General features: G+C 42.6%; 2 protein-coding genes and 1 long non-coding RNA gene across 5 annotated transcripts in view; 1 reads left to right on the top strand and 2 right to left on the bottom strand.

Moving 5' to 3' along the window:
* LOC129682946 (uncharacterized) overlaps positions 1 to 26,910 on the top strand; it is a 100,157-nt gene that overhangs the window by 68,073 nt on the left and 5,174 nt on the right. For 2 of the 3 annotated variants that reach the window (XR_008721074.1, XR_008721071.1), the window contains one exon: positions 8,643 to 8,823. This is a non-coding gene — a long non-coding RNA (uncharacterized LOC129682946). Of the gene's footprint in view, positions 1 to 8,642; positions 8,824 to 11,405; positions 11,477 to 26,910 lie in introns of those variants that run through there. The other variant, XR_008721072.1, reaches the window with a different exon arrangement.
* Mmp27 (matrix metallopeptidase 27) lies at positions 7,650 to 17,098 on the bottom strand. Its single transcript, XM_055615532.1, has 10 exons — positions 16,794 to 17,098; positions 15,661 to 15,899; positions 14,318 to 14,466; positions 14,103 to 14,234; positions 11,493 to 11,654; positions 11,199 to 11,316; positions 10,268 to 10,398; positions 9,443 to 9,602; positions 8,673 to 8,776; positions 7,650 to 7,885 (listed from the first exon to the last, which is right to left on the bottom strand). Exons 1-10 carry the CDS (start codon positions 16,893 to 16,895, stop codon positions 7,650 to 7,652), a joined length of 1,533 nt encoding a protein of 510 aa, XP_055471507.1. The 5' UTR covers positions 16,896 to 17,098.
* Positions 20,071 to 26,910, bottom strand: part of Mmp8 (matrix metallopeptidase 8) — a 12,106-nt gene continuing 5,266 nt past the window's right edge. The window contains exons 6-10 of the mRNA XM_055615534.1: positions 26,637 to 26,754; positions 25,954 to 26,087; positions 25,260 to 25,413; positions 24,291 to 24,394; positions 20,071 to 20,557 (exon numbers count right to left, since the gene is read on the bottom strand). Of these exons, the coding sequence (XP_055471509.1) occupies positions 20,454 to 20,557; positions 24,291 to 24,394; positions 25,260 to 25,413; positions 25,954 to 26,087; positions 26,637 to 26,754 (614 nt within the window). The 3' untranslated portion in view covers positions 20,071 to 20,453. The remainder of the gene's footprint in view (positions 20,558 to 24,290; positions 24,395 to 25,259; positions 25,414 to 25,953; positions 26,088 to 26,636; positions 26,755 to 26,910) is intronic.

Raw genomic sequence — 26,910 nt, 5'->3', positions numbered from 1 at the left:
CACACACACACACACACACACACACACACACACACACACACACACACTAACATTTACAAACAGTCATTTCAGAAGTGAGCACTATTGAAAAAAAGCCAGAGGGCAAACAGCACTTGGGAACTTGCTAGGAATCTTTCAGACCCCACCCTCCCAAGATTCTGACTTCATTGCTCAAAGTTTGGTCATTTCTTTCTGTTGATTCTCACTGCATCAGGGATTGGGAACCTCAGCTTTAAAATGCAGAGAAAAATATGCAGCCTATTCGTCTTTGTGAGGTGAAAAGTGGCAGCAGCTGAGCTGTGAGTTGAGAAGAGGGTCAGGCAGCCCCAGATCAACTCCTGCACAGCCTCAATTCAACAGCTTTAGCTAAGGAGAGGCTGTGTTTGCCTCAGTTTAAAGTTGTGGGCGCACAGGCAGGAGAGTCTTGGTTCTGATCATGACCACTAGATGGCAGCATTGGGCCTCAGCACCCACAGGAAACACCGGAAGCCTGTACAGCCTCTGAAGGCTGCTAGGTGCCAACTCTGTACTTGCAGAGTTTCCTAATCTTTAGAGTGCCCTGCGAGGCAGTTATGCCTTTTGGTATTAAAATTGACACGTACGGAGTGTTCCGTTTTTGGGCTATGTAGGGAGTCATTTGTTATTTTCAAATTTCCAGTCACTATTGACACTGCAGGCCTGTGCTTATAGGACTAAACACAGGAACAGGGAAGACACAGGAGGCCGTGGAAATGCTCCGCCATGTGCTCAGGTTGTTACACACACTCCTGAGGCCTCTCGGTCTTGCTAAGTGTCAGGGCCTCTTCTCTCTTGCTCTGACCAGAAGCAATTCGGGGAGGAGAGGGTTTAGTTGGCTTCCACTTGCAGGTCATGGTACTTCATTGAGGGACTCCAGGGAATGACAATACAAACCTCATCATTGCACTGGTGAAGCTGCGTCTTAATTTTCTCCTCTGTCAGTGGGTGGATGGATCACTCCCTGTGTTTTCTTGCTTTCTTTAAAGGGGGGAGGGTTTCAGAAATGCAAAAAAAAAAAATTAGTGAAATACAATCTTTAAAGCACTACTTGAACAACCCTACAGTCAGACCCCCCCCCCCCCCCCCCAGGACAGTGTTTTCAGTCCCGCGTACCGTGAGTGGAGGCTTGAGCTCCGGTAGTGCTGTATTACTTTTTCTGAGATGCGGGCAAACGTCTGTCCACCCCAGAGAGAGCCGATGCTGTATTAAAGCAGCGGTTCCCACCTTCCTAGCACCGTGACCCTTTGAAACACAGTTCTTCATGTCGTGCTGACCCCCAACTACAAAACTGTTTTGTTGCCACTTCATGACTGTGGTTTTGCCGCTGCTATGAATCATAATGTAAATATCTGATACGCAGGATATCTGATTTGCAACCCCTGAAGCAGTCATGACCCACAGGTTGAGAACTACTGGACTGGAGAAACGATTCCATTCACGTCCAGCTTAGCAAACCAGTTGGCAGGACTTGCAGGAGCATGGGTGAGGGGTCACTCAGAGGAACACGGCTGACCACAAATGGGCATTATTGAAAAGTTCTACCAGAGCACGCATAAAGAAGACGTCTTGAGGCGTGTTAGCGGAGCCTGCTCTCCGTCTTCTGTATGCTCCAGGACCTTCTGAAAACACGTACATCTAGAACAGGATCGTGAGCAACTGCGGAAGGGGCTAGCATAGGAGGGTAGGGTTGAGTGGCCTTTCCTATCTACTCCTATGAGCTGGACCTTGTGAGGCAGACGCAGCTGCGCCGACTGCAAGGTGACAGTAACTTTGTCACGGCTGGAGAGCTGAGTCCACAGCACTGGGATTCCCCGGAGACTCTTTGTTGATTGCACTCTGCAGGAATGTCTTCATGAGTGGACCTTGGTGTTGGGGTCAGCATAATCTGGGTTATCATCGGTTGTCTCCAGAAGCATTGCAGGATTGCTTAACGGAGAATGCAGCATGCTTCTTTTTTTCCTTACATACATTGAGAAAAGAAACCGCAACAACAATGAAATCAGAACACTGTGAAACGTGTTGCAGAGGAAACAAACCCATTGCAATAGAGCCTGCTGGGTTCCCCTGCAAGTTCAAGGTAAACAGGAAAGTCAGTTTCTTGTAGAAAGTGGATTGGTGAGTAGAGGACTCTTATTCTGCTTTTATGGTGCTTTGAGAGCCTTCATGTTTCAGGAGAAGACTGTAAATGAGAATATGAGTCACAGAATGGATTCCACCACTACATTTGCTCTAACTGAGGGAAATCATTCCTGCAAGCATCATTTCTTCATTTTAAGACAATAACTACATGGCTGGGGATGGCAGCCAGTGAAGTGCTTGCTCTGCCTTTAATCCCCCACATCCAGCTGTTGTGGCCTATGTCTGTCATTCTAGAGCCGGGGAGTTGGAGAATGATTCATCCTGGGCAAATGCCAGGCCAGTCAGAAAACATGGAAGAGCAACCAATGCTCTTAACTATGTAGTCATCTTCTCCAGGCCCCTGCCTCTATATTTTTTATTTATGATTTTAATTTACACTGGGAATGGATTTTTTTCATACAATTATTATCATGGTTTCCTTCCCTGAACTCCTTTCAGATCCTCTCCACCTCCTAACCTCCCCAAATCCACACCCTTTTTTCCCCTCAATAAAAAACAAACAGTGAAATCTATACACCTAAAAAAGATAATCAAGAGAGCGGACATGGGGTAAGATTATCAGTCCTCGTTTTGAAAGACAGATGGGATGTGCATTGAACATTGACAGGAGTTTACTGAGTGCATTGGAAAGACTCTAACTAGCAGTGTTTTCAAAGCAAAGACTCATGACCAAACCTTTGGCAGAGTACAGGGAATCATAAGAAAGAAGGGGAGTTAGTCTGATGAGGAAAGGATAGGAGCTCCACAAGGACCAAATATATCTGGGCACAGGGTCTTTTCTGAGACTGACATGCAACCAAGGACCATGTATGAATGTAACCTAGAACCTCTGCTCAGATGTAGCCTGTGGTAGCTCAGTAACCAATTGGTTTCCCATAGTGAGGGGAACAAGGACTATTTCTAACAGGAACTCAATGACTGGCTCTTTGGCCTCCCCACCCCCCAAGGGAGGAGCAGTCCTGTTAGGCCACAGAGGAGAGCTTTGCAGCCAGTCCTGAAGATACCTGATAAAACAGGATCAGATGAATGGGGAGGAGGTCCCCCCTATCAGTGGACTTGGCAAGGGGCAGGGTGGAGATGAGGGAGGGAGGGAGGGAGGGACTGGGAGGGAATGAGGGATCGATCGGGACACGGCTGGGATACAGAGTTAATAAAATGTAACTGATAAGAAAAGAAAAGAAAAGAAAAGAAAAATAAATATAAACTACAAAAAAAAAACACAAAAAACAAACAGGCAACTCAAAGATAATAAAAGCAACAAACCAGAATAGGACTAAACAAACACTCAGAAAAAAATGAGCCAAAGGAAAAGCACAAGAAACATGCAGATGCAGAAACACCCTTGAACTCACAGAAATCCCATAAAAATACAAAATTGGAAACCATAATATATAAGCAAAAAACCTGCAAGGTTAAAAAAAAATGCCCCAGAATCAGAAAGACACACACGTTATATACTCACTCATATAGACATATAACATAGGGTAAACCTACTAAAATCTGTACATCTAAAGAAACTAATCAAGAGAGAGGACCCTGACTAAAATGCTCAATCCCCATCCTGAAAGGCAAAGAGGATGGACATTAGAAGAAGAAGAAAACAGGAAACAACCTAGGAACCTGCCACAGAGGGCCTCTGAAAGGCTCTACCCTGCAGTCGATCAAAGCAGATGCTGAGACTTATGGCCAACTGTTGGGCAGAGTACATGGAATCTTATATAAGAAGTGGGAAATAGTAAGATCTAGAGAGGACAGGAATCCCACAAGGAGAGCAACAGAACCAGAAAATTTGAACACAGGAGTCTTCCCAGAGACTCATACTCCAACCAAGCACCATGCATGCAGATAACCTAGAACCCCTGCACAGATGTAGCCCATGGCAGTTCAGTGTCCAAGTGGGCTACATAGTAATGGGAAGAGGGACTGCCTCTGATATAATCTGATTGGCCTGCTCTTTGATCACCTCCTCCTGAGGGGGGGAGCAGCCTTATCAGGCCACAGAAGATGACAATGCAGCCACTCCTGATGTAATTTGATAGATTAAGATCAGAAGGAAGGAGAGGAGGACCTCCCCTATCAGTGGACTTGGGGAGGGGCATGCGTGAAGAAGGGGGAGGGAGGGTGGACCTGGGAGGGGCTTATGGGGGGATACAAAGTGAATAAAGTGTAATTAATAAAATAAAATTAAAAACAAACCAAAACAAAACAAAAACAATGCCCAGACAAAGCAATAGGAGACAAGAATCCTCCAAAAATAGAATTGATTTCATTTTTGTTTAGGTATCAGGGAAATTGTAGTCTCTTAAAAAAAATTAGGCAAAGTTCTTTCTGTTTCTCTTTTGCAAAATAATTTAATGAGTATTGGCATGCATTATTCTTTGGATTTCTCTTTGGTCTGTTACAATTCTGTGCCGAATCCAACTGCCCTGAACTGTTTTTGGTTGGGAGACATTTAATTACTGCTTCTATTCTACTAGTGATTATTGGTCTGTTAAATTGCATATCTTATCTTGATTTAACTTTGGTAAGTGGAGTAGATCAAAGAATGTATCCATTTATTTTAGAGTTTTCTAAGTTATTACAGATTTTCATAGTATGTCCTTATGATCTCTGGATTTCCTTGGTATCTGTTGTTATGTCCCCCTTTTCATTTCTAATTTGTTAATTTGCATATTCTATCTCTACCTTCTAGTTAACTTGACTATGGTTTTGTCAATCTTACTGATTTTCTCAAAGAACCAACTCTTTGTTTCATTGATTCTTTGTATTGTTTTTGTTTGTTTCTATGTTATTGATTTCAGCCCTGAGTTTGATTATGCTGTCTACTTCTTTTGGGTATGATTCTTTCCTTTCCTTTTGTTTGTTTGTTTGTTTCTTTCTTTTCTCTCTCCTCCTCTTCCTCTCTTTTTTTCTTTCTAGATATTTTAGTTTTTCTGTTGTTACTAGTATAAGATCTCACCATTTGTGTGTGTGTGTGTGTGTGTGTGTGTGTGTGTGTGTGTGTTGCTGGTAGTGTTGACATAGTTGAAAGTTCATGCTATGAACTTTCCTGTTAGAACTGCTTTCATTGTTTGGGTTTCATAGGTTCGGGTTACATACCCAAACTTATATTCAATTTTATTCAGTTCTAAAAAGTTTTAAATTTCCTTCTTAATTCCTGTCTTAATTTATTTTTCTTTCAGTAGAGACTTGTTCAGTTTCCATGAGTTCGTAAGCTTTCTGTTGTTGAAACCCAGCTTTAATCTGTGGTGGTCATTTATGATACAGGGATTTCTATTTTTCAATTTTCTTATATTGGTAGAGACTTGCTTTGTGTCCAAATATATGGTCAATTTTGAAGAATGTTCCAAGAACTGCTGTTCTTTTGTGTTTGGGTGGTACATTCTGTAAATATTTATTATGTCCATTTGCTTTATAGCATTAGTTAGTACCAGCATTTTTTTCTGTTTAGTTTTGTTGAAATGTTCTATTAGTGAGAATGGGGTATCGAACTCTCCCACTATCAGTGTGTGAGGGTTGATATGTGATCTGAAGCTGCAGTAGCGTTTTTTCTAAGAACTGGGGCTCATTTGTATTTGGTGCACAGCTGCTAAGAACTTCAATGTCCTCTTGATGGCATTTCCCTTTGATGAGTATTGTCTCAGCTTGGGTTTTATTGTTGTGAACAGACAACATGACAACGACAATTCTTATAAAGTAAAACATTTAATTTGGGGCTGGCTTAACAGTTTCAGAGGTTTAATCCATTATCATCATGGTAGGAAGCATGACCGCATCTAGGCAGACATGGTGCTGGAGGAGGAGCCTCTTCTAACCTTAGCAAATGTCTGAATAATCTATTCATGGTAAACAGTGGAAAGGTTATGATAAGTTTTTGTTCATGGTTGTTCTGTTTCACTTGCTCAGACCTTCAGGGAAAACAGCCACTGTCTACACAGTCAACTATGTCAACACTGTCAACATGTCACCAACACACCGTCTTCACGCTAGTTACAAAAGCTGTTTCTTTCCATCTCTGATCAGGTTTGGACAAAGAAAATGGGAATTTTTTTTTCATTTTCTATATTCTCAATATAACAGCCCAACAGAATCACTTTCAACTGATTATCTTCCAATTTCTAGGTGAAAAAGTATTAATAGCTTTGGTAAATATGTTACATTGAGGACAGAGAGCTAAACCGAGTTGTAAGGTAAAGCCTAATTTACAAACTCAGTTAATGCTTGATGGAATCAAGAGGAAATGAGTTTCTTGTCTGCAAGCTCAGGCGATGCCTGCATATGCTGAGCACAGGGGCAGAACTACATTGATCATACAGGAGATGAGTGTGCACAAAACTCAGTTTCATACTATGTAAGGAATAGTGAAATATGCTGGGCAGTGTGTAGAGGATGAAGGGGAGCATTTTTTCCTACTTTAGATTCTTAATTGTTAGAGACTTGCATCAAGTGTGACATTCTTCTCGTCTTACCCAGGCTCTCAACCTACTTCTGGAAGGTGAAATAGCTCATTTGATGGTGAGTTCAGAGTGCTCATAGGGTTAAGGGATGCAGTTTACTGGGCTCCAAAGGACCAAAGAAGATGGAATGCTAATGATCGGATTAAAAATTGTCTCTAGTGTTTAGTTTTAAGACATGTTTTATTGTGTGCCATGTATGTGCAGTGCCCTCAGAGGCCAGAGAGGGTATCAGCATCCCCTGGACCTGGAGTTACAGGCAGTTGGGAGTGCTGAAAATCAAACTCAGGTCCTCAGAAAGAACATCCAGTGTTCTTTTCCACTGAGTCATCTCTCCTACTCTCGAGTCCTTTTGAGGCAGAGTTCAGGTTAAAAGGAGGATCCTAGGGAGGAGGATTAATTCTCATTCAGAAGGCAAACAGGATGGACACTGGAAGTGGCAGAAGAGAGGGAACAGGACAGGAGCCTACCATAGATGTCCTCTGAAAGACTCCACCCAGCAGGGGATCGAAACAGATGCAGAGACTCACAGCCAAACTTTGGGCAGAGCACAAGGAGTCTAATGGAAGAAGTGGGGCAGAAGGACATGGAAGGGACAGGAGCTCCACAAGGGGACTAACAAAGCCAACAAATCTGGGTCCTGCAGAGACTAATGCACCAACCAAAGACCATGCACAGAGAGGAACTAGGCCCATTGTTCAGATGTAGCCCATGGCAGCTCAGTTCCCTAGTAAGGAGAGCAGGGGCTGCCTCTGACATGAACTCAGTTGCCTGTGCTTTGATAACTTCCCCTTAGCAAGTTGACCTTGCCAGCCCACAAAGGAAAAGCACCCAGGCAGTCCTGATGAGACCTGATAGGCTAGGGTCAGATAGTAGAGGAGGAGGGCTCCCCCTTTCAATGGACTGGGGGAGGGGGTGGAGGGAAAGAAGGAGGGAGGGACCGGGAGGAGATGAGGGAGGGGGCTACAATCAGGATGTAAAGTGAATAAATTGTAAAAAAATAAAAAAAATATTTTGATTTATTTGTGTCATTTATTGTTAACTGTACATGTTTGTTAGCACGCGAACAATAGTGAAAATAAAGAGGCTTACACTTTTATGATGCAACATCACTGTACCAACTGAATGTGTTTTTTCTTCGACAACCACATTGAACGGTGAATTTAATGGCTCTTTACACTGGAACCAAGTGTTTTTTTTCATCACTTGGGTGATGTTCTTTGCCTTTATGTCGTACTCAAATTGCCTCGACCCACGGAAGAAGTAGAAGAACCCTAGAAGCAGAGAGGCTCGGTTAGTTACCTGGCATAGTGCAAACTGCTCCCCTGCGTTTCAGTTCTACGAACGCAGATCCAGCAACAGCGTGAAGAAAAAGGATGCTGTGGAATTACAAACACGTGGTGGTTTGCTTTCATCCTCCTCCGGGGGAGTCCCTGAGGAGGAAGCTAAGCACAAGAGTCAAAGGCTTCTGGGTGTGCGAGTCAGGCCTGGCGTCTCGGTGAGGGAAAGGAAGGTCCCTTTGCATCTGTCCTTGGATTTCCACCCTCATTTCTATATGTCTACAACACTTAAAAAAAACCCTATTTTAGGTTTTGGAGTTCTGGTTAGATATCAAGGAGATAACTGAAGTGGCACACAAATGTTTTCAAAAATTATTATTATTATTATTACCATTATTTGTGTGCATGCGTGTGTGTGTGTGTGTGTGTGCACATGCATATGTGTGTCTGTGTGTGTACACATGTGCATGCCATGATGTATGCGTGGAGGAATAATTGTTCATCTTGTGAGTTTAGTCATCTCTCACTCAATAGGGGCTTTTTTAGGGGCTCGTAGGTCCATAGTGACTAAAATTAATTTCGGTACTATTTACATAGATTTGAAATAGCATCTCAGGGTCCAACTCAGCACTTTCTGGTTCATTTTGATAATGTCTATGGGAGTAATGTTTATTGACCAGTGTATGCACTTGGGAATGGTAACGTTACACTAAAATCAAACTTAGGATGTCTTCTTTCCTTGTCTCTCAAGTGTGCACACAGTGGAAGCATTGGCACTCACCTTCATGCTGAAAGACCGCATCCACACGGAAGCCAACTCCCGGAAAGCACTTCCCTGTCCTCTGTGGGATTCGTCTGTCCATGGCTTGTGCCACCTCATCATACCTGTGTGCAAAGGTTTCAGAGGCTTCTTTCTGCTTGATGTCTGTTTGGTGAGCTTAATCTTTTTACTGCCCAGTTTAGAGCCAAGCAGGGTTATGGGAACTGAGCAGGCCTGGCAGAGGAAAACATCTAATAGGACCAATTATAAAAAAAAAAAATGGTAGAGATCATGTTTGATTGAATCATTTACAGTAGTGGTGTGTGTGTGTGTGTGTGTATGTGTGTGCTCTCACATTTGTATGGTAAGTGTTTCATCGGCTGAGCCACCTTTCCAGCTTCCATTTACCATCGTTTGAAAACAACAAGAAAAAAAATGATGTAGCTTTTGCGACAAGGGCAGAAAACCATCACCGCCAACAAAATGATCAAAGAAAACAGCCACACTAACTGTCAGAGTAGTTTTTTCCCCTAAGGATCACGTGAAGGTTCACCTTGCACTTCTTCTAAATTCTGACTGGCTGTGCTTCTGCCCTTTATAATTTGGTTGGCATCAATAGCTTTATTATTATTTTTAAGTGAAGTTGGACCTTATTTAATAATTGTCGTCCTCCGGCGATGGCCTTCCCCCACTGGGAGACTATACATTCACTTTGTTTCGTCCGTGTTGGGGTGATGGCACCATGGATGGCTTCCTCCCTAATTAAACAAGTGGTTAGTTAATATGGTTACCTCCAGCACCAGATGCCCACAAAAAAGAAGGTTTTCCTTGTGTCATGGTCACAGACAGCTGCATCAATTTTCTTCACACTTCTTGGGAAGCCGAGTGTGTGGATGGATTTAGGGTAATCAGGCAAGACAGCATACCCCCTGATCACCCAGAAATTCTCATCTAGAAAGAGAAAAGGGTATCTTCAGATGTCTTCTGCTCTGCATCTTACTGGGAAAAAGAGATGACTCAGGGCATTTGAAAATAACCGGATACCCAATTCCTCTCAGCTCTGAGCCCAGTATCCCATGCCTCTACTGTTCTTTTTTTCATGTTCCATTTGTTTTTATTTGCTAAATATGATAATCCCATAAAAGGGAACATAAAAGTGAGATAGCCTTTTCCTGGAAGAAAAAGAATGAAATTCTATAGTTTTAAAAATATTTATTTACTTTGTGTGTGTGTGTTTTGTCTGCCTGTGCGTTTGTATATCATGTGTGTGCCCGGTGCCTGCGGAGGCCTGAAGAGGGCATTGAATCCCCTAGCACTGAAGTAAGCCTCCATGTGGATGCTGGGAATCAAACCAGATCCTCTGGAAGAGCAGCCAGTGCTCCTAACTGCTGTCCAGCTCTCAATTTTTATCATAAAAATTCCCTTTAGTGAATTTGGGATGATAGAAATCATCACAGCCATAAAGAAAAACCCATCTCCTTGTTATTTCTGAGAGGAACCTAAATTAGGAGAGAAGCCCCAGCAATTCAGCTCATGACTAAGATTGTATTGGGCTGAAATACCCAGTGTCCTGGTTAGGAAAGAGGAGAAAGAGGAACTGTGACAGGCAACTTTACCTTTAAAAACAAGGATCTCATCTCTGGGGCTTTCATAGGCCGCCTGAAGACCAGCTGGCAGAGATGGCCAGAATGAAGAAATCAGCTCAAATTCAACATCAGCGATGCCAGAGTAGAGGCGCCACAAGTGCCTGTGTTAGACACAAAACACCTCAGAGATTTTGTCTGTCCACCAACACTCTGCTCTCTTAGCTTTGTCGCTTTCTGTCATACATATGTATGTGTGAATGCATGTTCGCGTATGTGGCGCACACGTGTGAATGCATGTGTGTGCTATAGGTTGCCCTTGGGTGTCTTCTTCGATGGTTCCCTACCATGTTTAGTGAGGAAGACTCTCCTGCTGGTGTGCTGATAGGTGAGTGGAAGGCCTGAAGTTTGATATATTTCCAGGGATACATACTCCCGTCATTGCCAGCTTCAAGCAGATGTGATCTGATGTACAGACTTCAACAAGGTTTAACAATAGACTCCCGAAATGATCTCTAAATTGACTTTAAGACACTTTTGAGATTTGTATTCATTTGGCCAAGAGGTCATTGAAAATAGACTTTATGTTATACTATCTTGTAATTTAAATCTGCCTTATTTTATCTTTTGAGACAGGGTTTCTCTGCGTAGCCCTGGCTGTCCAGAAACTTGCTCTGTAGACCATGCTGGCCTCGAACTCAGAGAGCCATCTGCCTCTGTCTCTCAAGCGCTCGGGTTGAAGGTGTGTGCTACCACCACCTGTCTAAATTTGCTTTAAATATTTAAAATTAACTTACCAAACAATGTGTGTATATAGTAAAACATTTAAATAACATGTGTATTGTAAAATGTGAATGGTACATGTTCTCACAGAGGCCAGGACTTCAATGTTTACCAATGTTTTCTTTTCCTTTGAAAAGAAAAACCTTCAGAAGAAGTTGGAGTGTCAAGGGGATAGGTTTACCTGCCTTTAAAGAAAATTATTTCTCTGCGGAAGGTAGTGATAGCATCAAAATTCAAACTGGAGTCACAGGTGTATTCAGGGTTTCCATTTGGCTTGGTGGGTACGTTAGGTGGACTTCCTTAAATGAGAAAAAAAAAAAGAGTATTCAGAAGGTACAGGAACTGTGTCCACACAAGGGTGTTACCTAAGTACATGTTTGCTCCACAGCAATGTTTCAGGAAGCAGCTGCCTCAGTTTCCTCTCTGACAAGCCTTTGGTCTAGTCACCATAGTCCTGTTCCATGATGCTTCTCACCGTAGATGGACTGGATGCCATCAACGTCATCCTGAGAAAGGGGGTATTTGCGAGGATCCAGGGAGACGTAATTGGGAAACATCAAAGCTGTTTGATCACTGGAGTGAGAAAGCCCCAGAGAGTGGCCAAATTCGTGAGCAGCCACAAGGAACAAGTTGAACCCTTAATAAAAACAGAAAACATGACTGTGTGAGTGAATGAAGAAGTTCAACACAGCGAACTGGAGAAGACTTACGCAGAAATAGTGTTATTTAGCTGTCATGGTAGTACATGCTTTTATTGCTAGGGCTGAGAAGGCAGAGGCAGGCAGATCTCTTTGAAGTCAAGGCCAGCCAAGTTTACATGGTAAGACCCTGTCTCAGAAAGAAAAAACAAAACAAAACAAAACAAAACAAACAAAAAAAAACAACAGAAGAAACAGATAGTATTATTTTAAGAAACGGAGCCAGCTGTTTCGGGGATGCTTGACTGTATATGATCACCCTTATGTTCTTCTCTGGTCCTCCACCGACTGGACAATAGAGCCCTAGTTTCTTTTCCTAGCCCTCAAGAATCTAGCCCTTACCTTTTTTCAGCCACAGACACTTTGGCACAGCCCTCTGGCCTTTCTTCCCAGCCTTCTGTTGTCTTTCATGCCCCCTGGCGTAAGTTCTTTCTATTTCTATGTCTTGTATCTCTGCCTGGCCTTGAACTCTGCCCACTGTATTGCTGAGGATGATCTTCAACTCCTGATCTGCTAGCCTTTAACTCCAAGATGCTGGGTTTACCGGTATGCACTACCACCCCCAGTTATTCAGTCCTGGGGATTGATCTCAGAGTTTTATATACACGAGAGAGAAGTCCTCCAGCTGACCGTCAGTGTCCCTTCTCTACAATTCTCTTCTACTCCAAAGGGATACAACACAAAGGGCAGACATCCCATGCAGAGCTCAGCTGAAGGCTATGCTTATCTTATTCCTTGGAAAAACCAGCCTTGATGAACTTGGACTCCAACATTGGCTTCTTTAATAATCCATCTCACACATCCTCTTTGGTAGAGGGCTTGAGGCAATGTGGGGAATAGCAAAAAAATAACCCTAATTATTGGTTAAGGACAGTCAGGGCAGCAAAATCTTCCATTTTTGCTTCTGGATATAAAAGTGAAGCCTGTTGGAGAAAGGTTACCAATCCTGAGTTTGGCAAATGCTTTGGCCATTTTTTATAATTGATTGAGCACATATATGCTGGCCTTGGACCAAGATGGAACCAAAGAAACGGTGTTATTTCTCAGTAGCAGGAAGATACACAGCAGCCAAGTTCACCCAGCCTCTGAGTTTTCTGTAATGGTCCTCCTCCACACCCCTGTCTGTGCTGCTAGCTCACGTGGCACTGACCGTAACTCACCCTTGGTTCCCACTGTTGCCTGAAGCTCAGCCAGTGCTGACCTCTTGATCTGTCTCAGAAGCACTTGGGAGAAAAATAGCTTCATGTACTCCAGCTGGGAGAGTGGACAGGGTTTGTAGAAACAAAAACCAACACAGGCAGGAGTGTTTGGACTCATGGACTCAGGAATGATCTTGAACCCCGTGTGCTGCCCTCCAAAAAGGCCATGACCTATACTTCCCTGGTACCCTGGAGGCCAGACCTCCACCCCAAACTGTTGAGTCAGTGATAGGGATGAAAAATAGTGAGAGCCGGCACTTCTTCTGAGCCTGCTCCTTTCTTAGTAAACACAGCGTTACTACTGTGAAGTTTGGGTGTTCTGTTTGAAAGATGACAGCATGCCAAAGCTGGAGAGGTTGGTCAGCACCCAAGAGCACCGGCTGCTTTTTCAGAGGGTCTGACTGATTCTCAGAACTCACTAACTCCTGTTCCAGGGCATCTGAAGTCCTCTTCTGGCCTCTGAAGGCATCAGTGTACACATGTGGCACACAGAAAGCAAATTACTCACACACATAAACCCAAACAAAACATGTCAGTGCTACTCAAGCCCATCAAAGAAACAACATCACCTCACTTGCTTTAAAGGACTAGACCAAATATAAGGACTAGAGTCTAATTCCTCTGCAGCTGGGGGCAGGTTAGTAGAGAGAGGCTGCTTTCTGGCCCATAAACCCCAAAGTCTTCTTTAACCTGAGGCTTAAAACCACCAGCCCTCTTAAGTCTTCCTTCAGTCTTTAAGCTACAGGTAGCTCCAGCCATTGGCTCAGTCTGCAGCCTTGTGCTGAGAATGGGGGTTAAAGCTTTATACATCACACAGGATCACAGACAGCTGCAAGGCTGGGACTTCGGAGCACGTTTCTGGGTTTCACAGAACACACCTTGCATAGCTCTGTATGCACAGTGGACTGGCATTCAGTGTGGAAATTCAGTGCTGTGTTAATGAGTGCAGGGCTAAATGGCAAATGCTGTTCTCACGCAGGACACTGTAAGCATGCTGCATGGAGAAGATGACCAGAGCACAACTATTGTCAGTGGCAGTTAGTCACTTTGCTAGTGTGTTGTGAGAATATAGAAAATTATGTGACAAATTAGGAGATTTGGATTTGAAAGGCAACTAAACTGTACAGAGATTCTTTCCAGAGGTCCCTTAGATTGATGCAATGTTCTCAAAGTGAAAATAAGACTCACCGTCCCCATCCTTGGCTGTCCAGTTTTCATCTTCATCAAAGTGAGTGTCACCACCTAGACCCAGACCAGGAGGAAAGGCGTGGCCGAGGACTCCCAAAGGACCGTCAAAATAACGAGGACACCAACCATGGGCTGAGATACAGTCGGTTGGGAGAAAGGTCAGCTTCCTGTGATCTTAGAAGAAATCGCCACCCCCTTCCAGATGCAAGCCTTACCTCCAGTCCTAAAGGCTATCATGATGTCTGCAATACCCCTGGAGACCTTGGTGAATGTCAATGGAGTGACCTTGCTCCAAACTTCTAGAGCTTTCTGAATAGCCTCATCCACATCAGCCCGGGCCATATCAGGAGTGTAGTTCATTATTCTGAAAAATTAGGCAAACTTACACACACACACAGCAGTCTACTAGGCATGGGCTATAGTTACCTGTCATTGCACTGTTCTTTAACATATGCTGCCACTTTATTTAAATGAAGGAGGCTTACATAACCTAACTTGGCGTTTCCTTTCTCTTGCTATAATAAAATAAACACATTGACCGGATGCAGCTTACAGGAGGAAAGGGTTTCTTTGGCTTACACTTCTGGGTCATGGTTCATCTCTGGGGGACTCAGGCAGGAACCTGAAGCACCATAGAAGAACAATTCTTGTTTTGCTCACTCTCTGGCTTATGTTTAGCTAGCTTTCTTCTATCTGTCTGTCTGTCTGTCTATCTATCTATCTATCTATCTATCTATCTATCTATCTATCACCATCATCTATTTATGTGAGGTGTATGCGTGCGTGTATGTGCCCTTGAGTGTTGGTATGTGTACTACATGTGTGTAAGGGCCGGCAGAACTTGGATACCTCTAATCTGGAGTGCCATATGGTTCTGAGCTGTCATGTGGATACTAGGAATTGAACTTGGCTTGTCAACAGGAGCATAAAAATTCTTAACGAATGAGTCAATTCTTTTGCTCCTTAGCTAGCTTTCTTTTCTTTTCTTTTTTCATTAAATCTCTTGTATTATTTTATTCTTAAATAGCCGAGGACAAATGCCTCTTTATACTGGGACCTGTTCAGGATTTGAGAGCTGATAACTCTAACACACACACACACACACACACACACACACACACACACACACACACACCAACTACCACCACACACACAATCACACCCAAACTATCCCAAATCCACCGTACACCGACAGCCATACACAAGCACAAATGCCATCCACCCCAACCCCCCCATCCACCCCCGCCCACTCACAGTCTTCCCCTCTTACTGCACACCTCATGGCGCAGCCAGAGCACTGCCGCCCTCGGTAGTGCTTCCTGTCCTGAGCCCACTCTGGGGAAGAAAGCCCAGAGACTGGAACCTTTGCAACACCGGCTGCAGGCCATCGCCTTTCGATTCCGTCTCTCTGTGGTTAAGGTGGGGGTAGCAGTACTGCCCACGGCAGAGCTCCAACGTGGGGCTGGAATAGCGTGCACTTGGGAGGTGTCGGTTACATGAGCCATTATTCTGGCTGCTTCTTCGAGGGGCTAGTTCATGAGGTTGGTAGAAACATTACCTGTAGGTAAGACTGTGCTTCCTCCACCCGGGGAGTGTGTAACCGTACTGCCCCACGTCGGGCACACCACACCTCGGCACCTTCATGATCTCAAGAGTGGCTGAGTCCAGTTTTCCGGTCACTGTCAACCCAAAAAATGCCTGCATTTCCCGAATTTTGCCATCTAAGAGGCTCCTGTTCTTGTCTTGGACAAGATGGCCTCCTTCTATTTCAAGAGAGTAGAACTGGTTGAGATACGCCTGGCAAAGAAAGACAAAAATGACACAGGCTACAGGAGAGCAAGCATTCTCCTCAAGTGAACAAAGTGGCCTCAAGTCTCCTTTGGCAGCAGGGGGGATAAAGAAATAAATAACAAGGGGATGGGAAAGGCAAGCTGCAGAGGGGGAAGAAAGGAGCCACTGTCTACTCTTTCAGTGCCAGGAGTCTGTTGATTTATGAGTGACTAGAGTCAGCCAAACCATGGTCCACACAACACCCATCTGCGCTGAGGGCGCAGCAACTGCCAGGTGCAGACTCTGCTACATGATTTACTGTTCCTTTCATCTTGAAATTTTAGAAGGCAGCAGAGGTGATTATCTCCTTTGCAAACTTATGTGATTTAACCAATATATGACAGGCTAACTGGACTTTCAGAAGGAATTGCTAAAGCCACATGCTTTTTCACACACGCACACACACACACACACACACGTATGTGTGTATGTATGTATGTATGTATGTATGTATGTATGTATGTATGTATATGCAGATGTACATTTGTGTATCTCTCTCTGTATGCATACACACACACAAACAAACACATATATGTGCCTAAAGAGATCCAAATGATAGATTACTGTGGTCTGCTGTCTTGAAAAATGTATTTATAGAGATTTTCACGCATGTAAACTGTTTCTTTCTTCTCTCACACTGGTCTCTTCCTGACCACTGTTTAAAAGTGCAGTAAATTCACTCTCCTCTACACTGCTCCTCATACCCAGTTCATGTCCTTAGAGCCGGACACATAGAAAGGATCTTATTCTTCTGAGAAGCTCTGGGACTCTGCAGGAATTTGCTGTCTTGCAAGGTCCCTAGAGAAGCTACGAAAGGAACATTTTATTGCTAGTTGCTATTCGCATGCACTGAGTTCCTACCTGGGCCAGCTGGTTGTCTTCCTCATTTTTGTCCTTTAGGTTGGGAGGAAAGGCAGAGGAAAGTGCTATAAAATTAAACACCAGAGGCAGAAGTTGCTTCATTCCTGTCTCTTTCGTTAAAGCTTGTTCCTGTTAGCTTGGCATTTAGAAAGTCCACAGTGAGACGTGGCATGAGTATTCATTTAATTAATAACAGTGAAGGACACTTGCCATGAAGTGTCTCATGACATTTCCCCCCTTAGATAAGCCTGAATTATGCAACCAGAGTCTGTAATTGTTTATTCAGCATGCTGCTCACGTTTGAAACTGAATGTATCACATAGCAAGGCTCCCAAGTAAGCTTGCTCTTCTCAAGATTGATAGTTTTCAACATATAAGTTGTAACGGATTTTGAAATAATTTTCTCTGGTAGTAAACACTAGCGTATCTTGGTAGTGTGATGTGAAAAAATGGTTGAGTCAGGAACCAGTTGAGTTAAATACTGCATTGTGTGCTACAGTGACTGGCTTCCATGAGTTCTGGGGGACCTAACTCAGGTCCCACACTGGCACAGCAACTGCTCTACCACCGAGCCATCTCCCTGCCTCTGTATCTTTAGTTGTGAGGAGTGCTGTCTAGTTAGATCTGGAGCAATTGTTTATTTGTTATCATATATTGTAGTTTTATATTTTAGTGTTTATGTAATATGTCTTCTTTGTGTCGATGATGTTAAACATTCTTTTTTTAAATTATTTTTTACATTCTGACCTCAGTTTCCCTTCCACTCTCCCAGTCTCTTCTCCCTACTTCTTTTTGCCCAATATGTGAAACATACTTATTTTGATTTTTTTTTTTTTTTTTTTTAACCAGGATTGCCTCTGGTTTCTCAAACTTTTTGTTTGGTCTCCATTTTTCACATTGCAAACTTCCGAATGCTTGGAGATTCTGTGTTGTGCCATCTTCTTGGATCTTTGGAGAAACAAAGGAACCTGGAATTTTATCTATGCAAGGATGGGTCTGGGGAGCTGGAGACCTCCCTGGTAGGAGGCAGGGTGGGTCTCAGGCCTCCACCGGCTGGGATGATATTTGGATGAACACAACAGAAAAACGAACAATAGCAGATGGTTAATAAAACTAACGTTTATGTTTCCCTCATGAAACAGCAGCCTTGGTTTGGTAGTCTGTGGCTTTTAGGATGACTCACTTTATGTTGTCAGGAGCTGTGTGGTTTCTCAAGATATAGCCATTGCACCTGCATTGCAGGCAGCAAAAAAGGAGGAAGGAGGAAAAGGCAACGTTTAGTTTTTGTGTAGGGGAGGTTGAAGCAGGGTTTCTCTTTGTAGCCGTAGCTGTTCTGGAACTCCCTCTGTAGACTAGGCTGGCTTCATACTCAGAGATCTGCCTGCATCTACCTCCCGAGTGCTGGGATTAAAGTCACAAGCCACCACCAACCAGTTAGAAAATGGCAATTCTTAATATCCTTTGGGAAATTCCACAAAATAGTTGGCTTACACATTTGGGGTAGGAATTAGGGATATGCCACCCCCGTCTGTAGGGAAGGCTGTGAAGTCTTGCCTGTGTGCAATGATAACCTGAAACTGGGTTGCAAAAGGAGTGGAGAATGCCAGGGTAGCCACACTGAGGCCCCCAGGGCCAGCATCTGTAGATCTACTTTCCCAGACTGCTGTGTTTCCCCAGGTTCCCATATCGCCATTTCCCAGATGCAGATCTGTGGAAGACATCTTTGATGCCCAGCGTCACTCCTTCAGCACAGACGCAGATCTGTGGAAGACATCTTTGATGCCCAGCATCACTCCTTCAGCACAACGCTGGTTTGTGCCATTCTCCTTCTCGTGAGAAACTATGAGTCTTTCTGCCCTTGAGAAGACACAGAGTTGCCAGATTAGTTTGAAATATATCTCGGAAGTATAGGAACTCAACACCCTAAAAATAATCCTCTCCCTATAAGGCTTGAGAAATGGTGAGGAATTTTCCTACTTCTGGTATATAGTATTCTGTGGGATTCTCAGTAGGTCCTGGTGGCAACAAAGACCAATCCCCGTGGCAGAAGCCTTTATGACACATACTGTACTGAATCAATTTTTCCTCCTTTTCCATGTCATTGCGCAGGCTGCCCCCTTTTATTACTGGAATCATGCCGCTCTCCCAAAATAACTGTACCTAAGCTTAGTTTTTTTTGCATCTCTTGTGCTCACATAAATGTGACAGCTGGAAAATGCCTGTGATTCTGAAATGTGGCAAACAAAATGGCAGGAACTTAGTTCTCATCTTACAATGTAAAGATGGTGTTAGGGTCAACAGTTTATCATGAGCAGCTCACAGAAATAGCAGATATCATGCACAAAGGAACCCCCTGCTTTTATAGCTTTAAAAACTGCCACACCAGGGTGTTTTAGAAATAGGGCATCTGAAATCGGCTGTGTTTGACAGTGGGATAGGTGGGTAATGGGCTCTGCTCTTACTGGCTCGCCTCTCACAGTAGAGAGAGAGCAAGGAGTGGCCTCTCCTGCTGCTGCAAGGGAAGATGCCTCGGGATCTCCCGCAGGCAGGCGGCTGACTTGACTGTGTTGCCTTCTTTTCTTTAGAGTGGGTGTCAGTGCACCCTGAACTTGATGGTGGCATTTCTTTTTGTTATTGTTGTGTTTTGTTTTGTTTTTTTAAAATCCTGCCCAGGCAGCAACACTCCCCAGTAGTCATAAGGGCTGACTCACTGTGTTGGCTTTCTTGTACTTTTCTAACAAAAAGCACATATTCTGTAGAGCACAAAAAAAACAAATTTATTTATTTATTTATTTCCACAAAAGCCAGAAAACAACATCAGCAAGTGTCTCAGTTCTGGAATCTGCTTGCTGAAAGGAATGGAACCTTCTTGGCGCCTTTCTATCTGCCAGTGCCTGGGGAATTATTGGCAAATAGCTGCATCACTCTCTCCATGAGCTATGCCTCTGCTGACTCTCCCTTAACTGCCTCCGAATCAAACATGTCAGGCAAATGTTTTATTTCTGAGTCATGTCCCATCCCTCTCCCCTTTCTCTAAGAACACATATATAGGCTTAGGGCTCACCCTAACCCTGTCGAGAGCCATTTGTCACTTACACATAATTAATTAGATCCACAAAGACTCCGGTTCTAGAAAAACATATGGGGTTACAACTTCAATCTATTTTTTTTTCTGGCATGAAGAAGGACAGGATTCAACCCACAATATATATTTTCCATATTTATTTTGAAGGGATGAAATAACAGCATTTATTCTGTAAAGACAGGGAGTCAGCTCTCTGTGTTTATAATCCTTATGTGTAATGAAATTCCAGTGCTAGATTACATATTTGAAAAGATTTAGAAGGATTTGAAGTCAGATCAGCTGGTAATAAAACATGAGGTTTAGAAGGCAGAAGAACAGACAATGGGCTGGCGAAGGTCAAGGGGATGAACGGGCTTGCTTTCTCTTCATGATGTGTTTGTTCTGATGTGTTGGAAGGTGCAGAAAGAATCATCCGATCCCAAGAATGGAAGATTGTAAACACCTGTTCTTTGAGGATGGCTGTGGCGTTAGTTACGACTGAGGAAAGTTTGGGCAGGACACATGGGATGAACACACGATTGTGCTTCCCTTTTGAATTCATAGAGGGGATGCAAAGACATAGACTTTGCTCAACTCTATGCGCAGTTAAGCCACAAATTGCTTCTTGCCACTCTCGTGACTCTGTGACTGTTAAGATTAAATGCAAAATATTGTGGTCCACTGAAGAAGAGGAGGAAGGCTGTAAGAAAGAGACAAGTATCCAGGTTAGCTTGTAGATCTCAGACATCTGAGTGAGTTCCCACAAATACACCAAACAGAATATACAAAATGTAACTGTGCTGTTTTAAAAAGGTAAACAAGCTCTAGGAAAAAAAAAAAAGAAGCAGACACACCCAAGAGAAATAGACAGCTGGAAATAATCAAACTCAGGGTTGAAATCAAAGAAACAAAGAAAACAGTTCAAAGAATCAACAAAACCAAGAGCTGGTTCTTTGAGAAAATATAATTGAAATGGAATATTTTCTTGATGGATTCCACTTACCAATATTGAATCAAGATCAGGTAAATAAATTAAACAGTCCTATATCCCCTAAGAAAATAGAAGCAATCATGAAAAGTCTCCCTTCCAAAAAAAGCCCAAGGCCAGATGGTTTCAGTGCAGAATTCTATCAGTCCTTCAAAGAAGGGCTAACTCCAATACTCTTCAAACTATTCCACAAAATAGAAACAGAAATAACATTACTAAATTCATTCTATGAAGCCACAGTCACCTTAATACCTAAACCACACCAAGACCCAACAAAGAATGAGAACTTCAGACACATCTCTCTTATGAACATTGACACAAAAATACTCAATAAAATGCTCACAAACCAAATCCAAGAAAACATTAAAAATACTAGGATCAGAAGGAAGGAGAGGAAGACCTCCCCTATTAGTAGACTTGGGGAGGGGCATGCATGGAGAAGGCGGAAAGAAGGTGGGATTAGGAGGGGAGGAGGGAGGGGTTTATGGGGGGATACAAAGTGAATAAAGTATAATTAATAAAAATTAAAATAAAAAAATCAGAAAAAAAAGAAAAAAAATCATTCACCATGACCAAGTAGGCTTCATCCCAGGCATGCAGGGGTGGTTCAATATATAGAAATCCATCAAAGAAATCTACAACATAAACAAACTGAAGGAAAAAAAAAAATCACATAATCATTTCCTTAGCTGCCAAAAAATGATTTGAAAAAATCTAACACCCATTCATGTTTAAAGTCTTAGAGTGATCAGGGATACAAGGCATATACCTAAACACAGTAAAGGCAATATACAGCAAAACCTATAGCCAACATCAAACTAAACAGAGAGAAACTTAAATCAATTCCACTGAAATCACAGACAAGGCAAGGCTGCCCACTCTCTCCGTATTTCTTCAACATAGTACTTGAAGCCCTAGCTAGAGCAATAAGACAACTAAAGATCAAGGGGATACAAATTGGAAAGGAAGAAGTCAAAGTATCACTATTTGCAGATGACCCCCAAAATTCTACCAGAGAACTCCTACAGCTGATAAACACATTCATCAAAGTGGCCAGATACAAAATTAACTAAAAAACCAAAACAAAACAAAACAAAAAACAAACAAGCCAGAAGTCCTCCTGTATACCAAAGACAAATGGGCTGAGAAAGAAATTAAGGAAACAACGCCCTTGACAATAGCCACAAATAACATAAAGTACATTGGTGTGACTCTAACTAAGCAAGTGAATGAAAAAACTTCAAGTCTCTGAAGAAAGAAATTGAAGAAGATATCAGAAGATGGAAAGATCTCCCGTGCTCATGGATCAGTAGGATTAACACAGTGAAAATGGCCATCCTACCAAAAGCAATCTACAGATTCAATGCAATTATTATCAAATTACCAACACAATTCTTTACAGACCTTGAAAGCACAATCCTCAATTTCATATGGAAAAAAATTTCTAAAACAACCCTGCACAATAAAAGATCTACTGGAGTTATCTCTGTCCCTGATCTCAAGCTGTACTATGGAGCAACAGTAATAAAAACTGTGTGGCATTGGCATAGAAACAGACTAGTGCATCAATGGGATTGAATCAAAGACTCAGAAATACACCCAAACACTTAGTTGATTTTTGACAAAGAAGCCAAAACTACACAGTGGAAAAAAGATAGCATCTTCAACAAATGGTGGCTGGTCTAACCAGATGTCTACATGTAAATAGATAAATAAATGCAAATAGAGCCATATTTACCACCCTGCACTAAACTAAAGTCCAAGTGGATCAAAGACCTCAAAGTAAGACCAAATACACCAAATCTGTTAGAAGAAAAAGTGTGGAAGAGCCTTGAACTCATTGGCACAGAATAAAACTTTCTGAACAGAACACCAACAGCTCAGGCTCTAAGATCATCAATCAGTAGATGGGACCTTGTGAAACTGAAAAGCTTCTGTAAAGCAAAGGACACTGTCAGAACAAAACAACAGCCTAGAGATTGGGAAAAGATCTTCATCAACTCCATGCCTGACAGAGGGCTAATATCCAAAATATATGAAGAACTAAAGAAGTTAAACACTGACAAACCAAGTAATCCAATTTAAAAATGGGCTACAGAGCTAAACAGAGAATTATCAACAGAGAAATATTGAATGGCAGAGAAGCACTTAAATAAATGCTCAATGTCCTTAGTCATCACGAAATTGCAAATCAAAAGGACTCTGAGATTTTTACCTTACACCCATCAGAATGGCTAAAATAAAAAACTTAAGTGACAACACATGCTGGAGAGGATGTGGAGAAAGGAGAACCCCGTTGCTGGTGGGAGTGCAAACTTGTACAACCGCTTTGGAAATCAATCTGGTGCTTTCTCAGAAAACTAAGAATAGTGTTCCCTCAAGATCCAGCTATACCAGTGTTGGGCATATATCTGAAAGATGTTGAACCATACAACAAGGACATTTGCTCAACTATATTCATAGCAGCTTTATTCATAATAGCCAGAAACTGAAAACAACCTAGATGTCCCTCAACTGAGGACATGGATGCAGAAATTGTGGTACATTTACACAATGGAATACTAGTCAACAATTAAAAACAAGGAAATAATGAAATTTGCAGGCAAATGGTGGGATCTAGAAAAGATCATCCTGGGTGAGGTATCCCAGAAGCAGAAAGACACACATGGTATACACTCACTTATAAGTGGATATTAGACATAAAATATAGAATAAATACACTAACATATATAGTCCTAAACAACACGGCGGACCCTAGGGAAGATCCTCATTTAGAAGGGCAAACATAAAGACATCAGAAGTGGGAGAAGACAGGGAACAGGACAAGAACCTACCACAGAGGGCTTCTGAAAGAATCTACCCCGCAAGGTATGGAAGGAGATACTGGGGACTCATAGCCAAACTTTGAGCAGAATGCAGGAAATTTATGGAATTATGGGGAGATAGAAAGACCTGGATGGGACAGGAGCTCCACCAGGTGTCCAACAGAGCCAAAATATTTGGACCCAGGGGGACATGCAGAGACCAATACTCCAACCAAGGACCATGACCCCTTGCTCAGATGTATCTTATAGGAAGCTCATTCTCTATGTGGGTTCCCTAGTAAAGGGGAGCAAAGGTTGTCTCTGACATGGACTCAGTGACTGACTCTTTGATAATCTACTCCCAGGAAACAGCTGTGCCAGGCCACAGAGGAAGAGGATTCAGCCAGTCCTGATGAGATCTGATAGGCCAGGGTCAGATAGTAGGGGAGGAGGACCTCCCCTATCAGTGGACCAGGGGAGGGGTAGAGGGGGAGAAGAGGGAGGAAAGGTGGGACTGGGAGGAGATGAGGGAGGGGCTACAGTCAGGATACAAAGTAAATAAATTGTAATAAATAATAAATCAATAACAAATAAAAAATAACAAGGTAAATTTTTTTTTGTTAACCTTTTTTTCTACTTACAGTCCTGTAGGAAAACTGCATCAACTCTACAGTTTATTCCTGGGAAAGTGCTTCCTATGCTTTTGGGATAACCTGGGTCCATGGATCCTCTTTGATTGTCATATCTAATGAGAACAAAGTATCACATGATTTAAAAAACAGTATACATTATGACATCCTGCTTTTTATTTGTGTATGTTACAAAGTACTCTCTTAGACATATTTACACTAAATCTGTGTCCCATTGGTTAAGATTAGGAATGCTTAACTTCTCTACCTAAGGTTATTTTGTTTTAAAACACAGAGGTGCCATTGATTTTAAATCAGCATGCTGATTGGTGATTAGCAGTTATTTCCCAAAAGCAGAGCCTTTATTTTTGAAGCATTTTATTTAGTTGGTAAATTAAGCATAATTATATGTATGTGTGTACATGTGTATATAATATAAATGAATGCATTGTTTTATTAGTATTTTATTAGCATGTAAAATAGTGAGCTTCATTATGACATGTTTACACATATATCGTTGTTTATTCCTGGTCAAGTCTCCATTGGCCTTCCTTCTAGCCCCATCCATCTGTCCTCTTCCTCCCTACAGACAACCTGTCTTTGGCTTTCATGCTTTAATAACTTTCTCTTGTGTACCAAAATCTGCAAATATGTGGGAAACATTCATTTGAGAATATCAGAACTCAACTCATAGGAAAAGAACTGACTCTCTTCTTTCCCTGTATGCTACCCTAGAGCTTTATGAGGATGTGAAACATCTCATGATACAGAATACTCCATATGTTTGTATAGGTATCTTCTGTGATAAAAGTGAAAGATTAAAGACACGTAGCAACATCATCCTGTGATAAAGACTATGACCTCATTAGGCTGTCAAAGACCATATAGATTTAAAAGTCTTCAGATGTCCGTGCTAACGGTTTGCACACAGGGCAGAGAAACACAGCTTTTAACTTTAATGGAAAGACTCATTCACCTTACCTCCAGCACTCCTTGTTTATGAAGAAATATGTCTTCCCTCCATAGGAAACAGCTGCATCAATAGCTTGGACACTGCTTGGGAATCCAAAGTTGGATATATCCTTCGGGTAACCTTGCTGAAGGTCATAGCCACTTAGGACCCAGTACTGTCTGCCTGCCAACAATTCAGGAAACATCCTTAACAAAGCTCTGCCTTTCTATACCAGCACTTTGCGATCCCCACAGTAGTGAAAATGGAACAGATAGTCTGAGAAAGATGAAAGCGTCAAAGTGGAGCTCCTGAGTGCAATGGTAGCCCTAAATGGTTGCTCTCTGCACCTGAAAAACTCCAAACATTACAGCCTGACATTCACGGTTCCAAAACTACATATCTTGCCTGATGTGACTCCTGTGTAAGAACTAAATCACAGCCTTGAGATATCTTAGAAAACCATATCTACGATGAGGGCAGAGAAATACCAAAAATGGTCTCAGGAAGTTGTATTTGTTGAGGACAATACTAAGACCTAATGAGGGTCCAGCCTGGGCAAGTTCATGCAGCCATTTGTGATCATGTGGGGCCTAAGCCTGGACTCCTGGCCAGACCCTGGCTAGCAGCATGCTTTTCCTGTCCTTTCTGAAAATGCTATGGGGCAAAGAAAAGTCCTGCCCCACCCTTCAGGAAGAACAGAGGGAGAAGGTGGTAGGATGTTACCTTTAAATAGGAAAACTTGGTCTCTATCAAAATCCTCATAAGCAGCCTGAAGGCCACTGGGCAGGAAGGGCCAGAATAGAGAGATGAAATTGAGGTCAACTTGTCTCAGCTGGGGATGCCGTCTCCAGAAGTACCTAAAGGAGCATAAGGACACACACACACACACACACACACACACACACACACACACACACACACACAAAGAGAGAGAGAGAGGGAGAGGGAGAGAGCTGTTGGTTTATGATTCTTGGCTACAAATGATCCTTGCCTGGTTTCTTTAGTATATAAATGTATAACAAGCATGATTCACGCAAGACCCTAGTTTATGGTAGTGATATCCATCTGGTGGCCCCTGGACAGTGTTGGAGGTCACAGGTCTCATCTTATTTGATCTTGGGTGGCGTCACAGCCTCTTCTTAGCACAACAAACCTAACATGCTTAGGATCTTTCAGTCTTTAACAAGTTTAACACAGACAATCTCTAACAACATCAGAAGTGCTTGGGGATGTTTGATGCTTTAGTTCCCCCATGCTCTGACTGTTTCACTAGAAACCACTAGGAATTCCAAGGAGATACCTATCTATTGGGTCAAGAGGAAAGCTGAGTGACATGTTTCATTAGCCTCCAGTTTTAAGGTCTGACAAACAGAGATGTACAACAAAGGGGCAGCTCAAATTTATACTTGTCTTTAAAGAAGTAAATCTCCCCACGGAGTGTGGCGACAGCATCGAATCTCAGGTGAGGATCACAGGCTGTGGGGGTGCTGGGCCCAGTAGGTTGGATAGGGTTGCTTGAAGGTCCTGGGAAATAAAAACATTTAATAAGTATAAGTCTCATGCCGCTGTGGTACACTTCAAATACTTAGGAAGGCAGAGTGTCTTTCTTTCCTTCCTTCATTTCCTTCTTTCCTTCTTTCTTTCTTTCTTTCTTTCTTTCTTTCTTTCTTTCTTTCTTTC

The sequence above is a fragment of the Psammomys obesus genome, unplaced genomic scaffold (assembly GCF_907164565.1).
Source record: "Psammomys obesus unplaced genomic scaffold, mPsaObe1.curated_primary_1811, whole genome shotgun sequence".
In the NCBI taxonomy this organism is placed as follows: Eukaryota; Metazoa; Chordata; class Mammalia; order Rodentia; family Muridae; genus Psammomys; species Psammomys obesus.
This window is presented reverse-complemented; position numbering and strand designations above follow the sequence as displayed.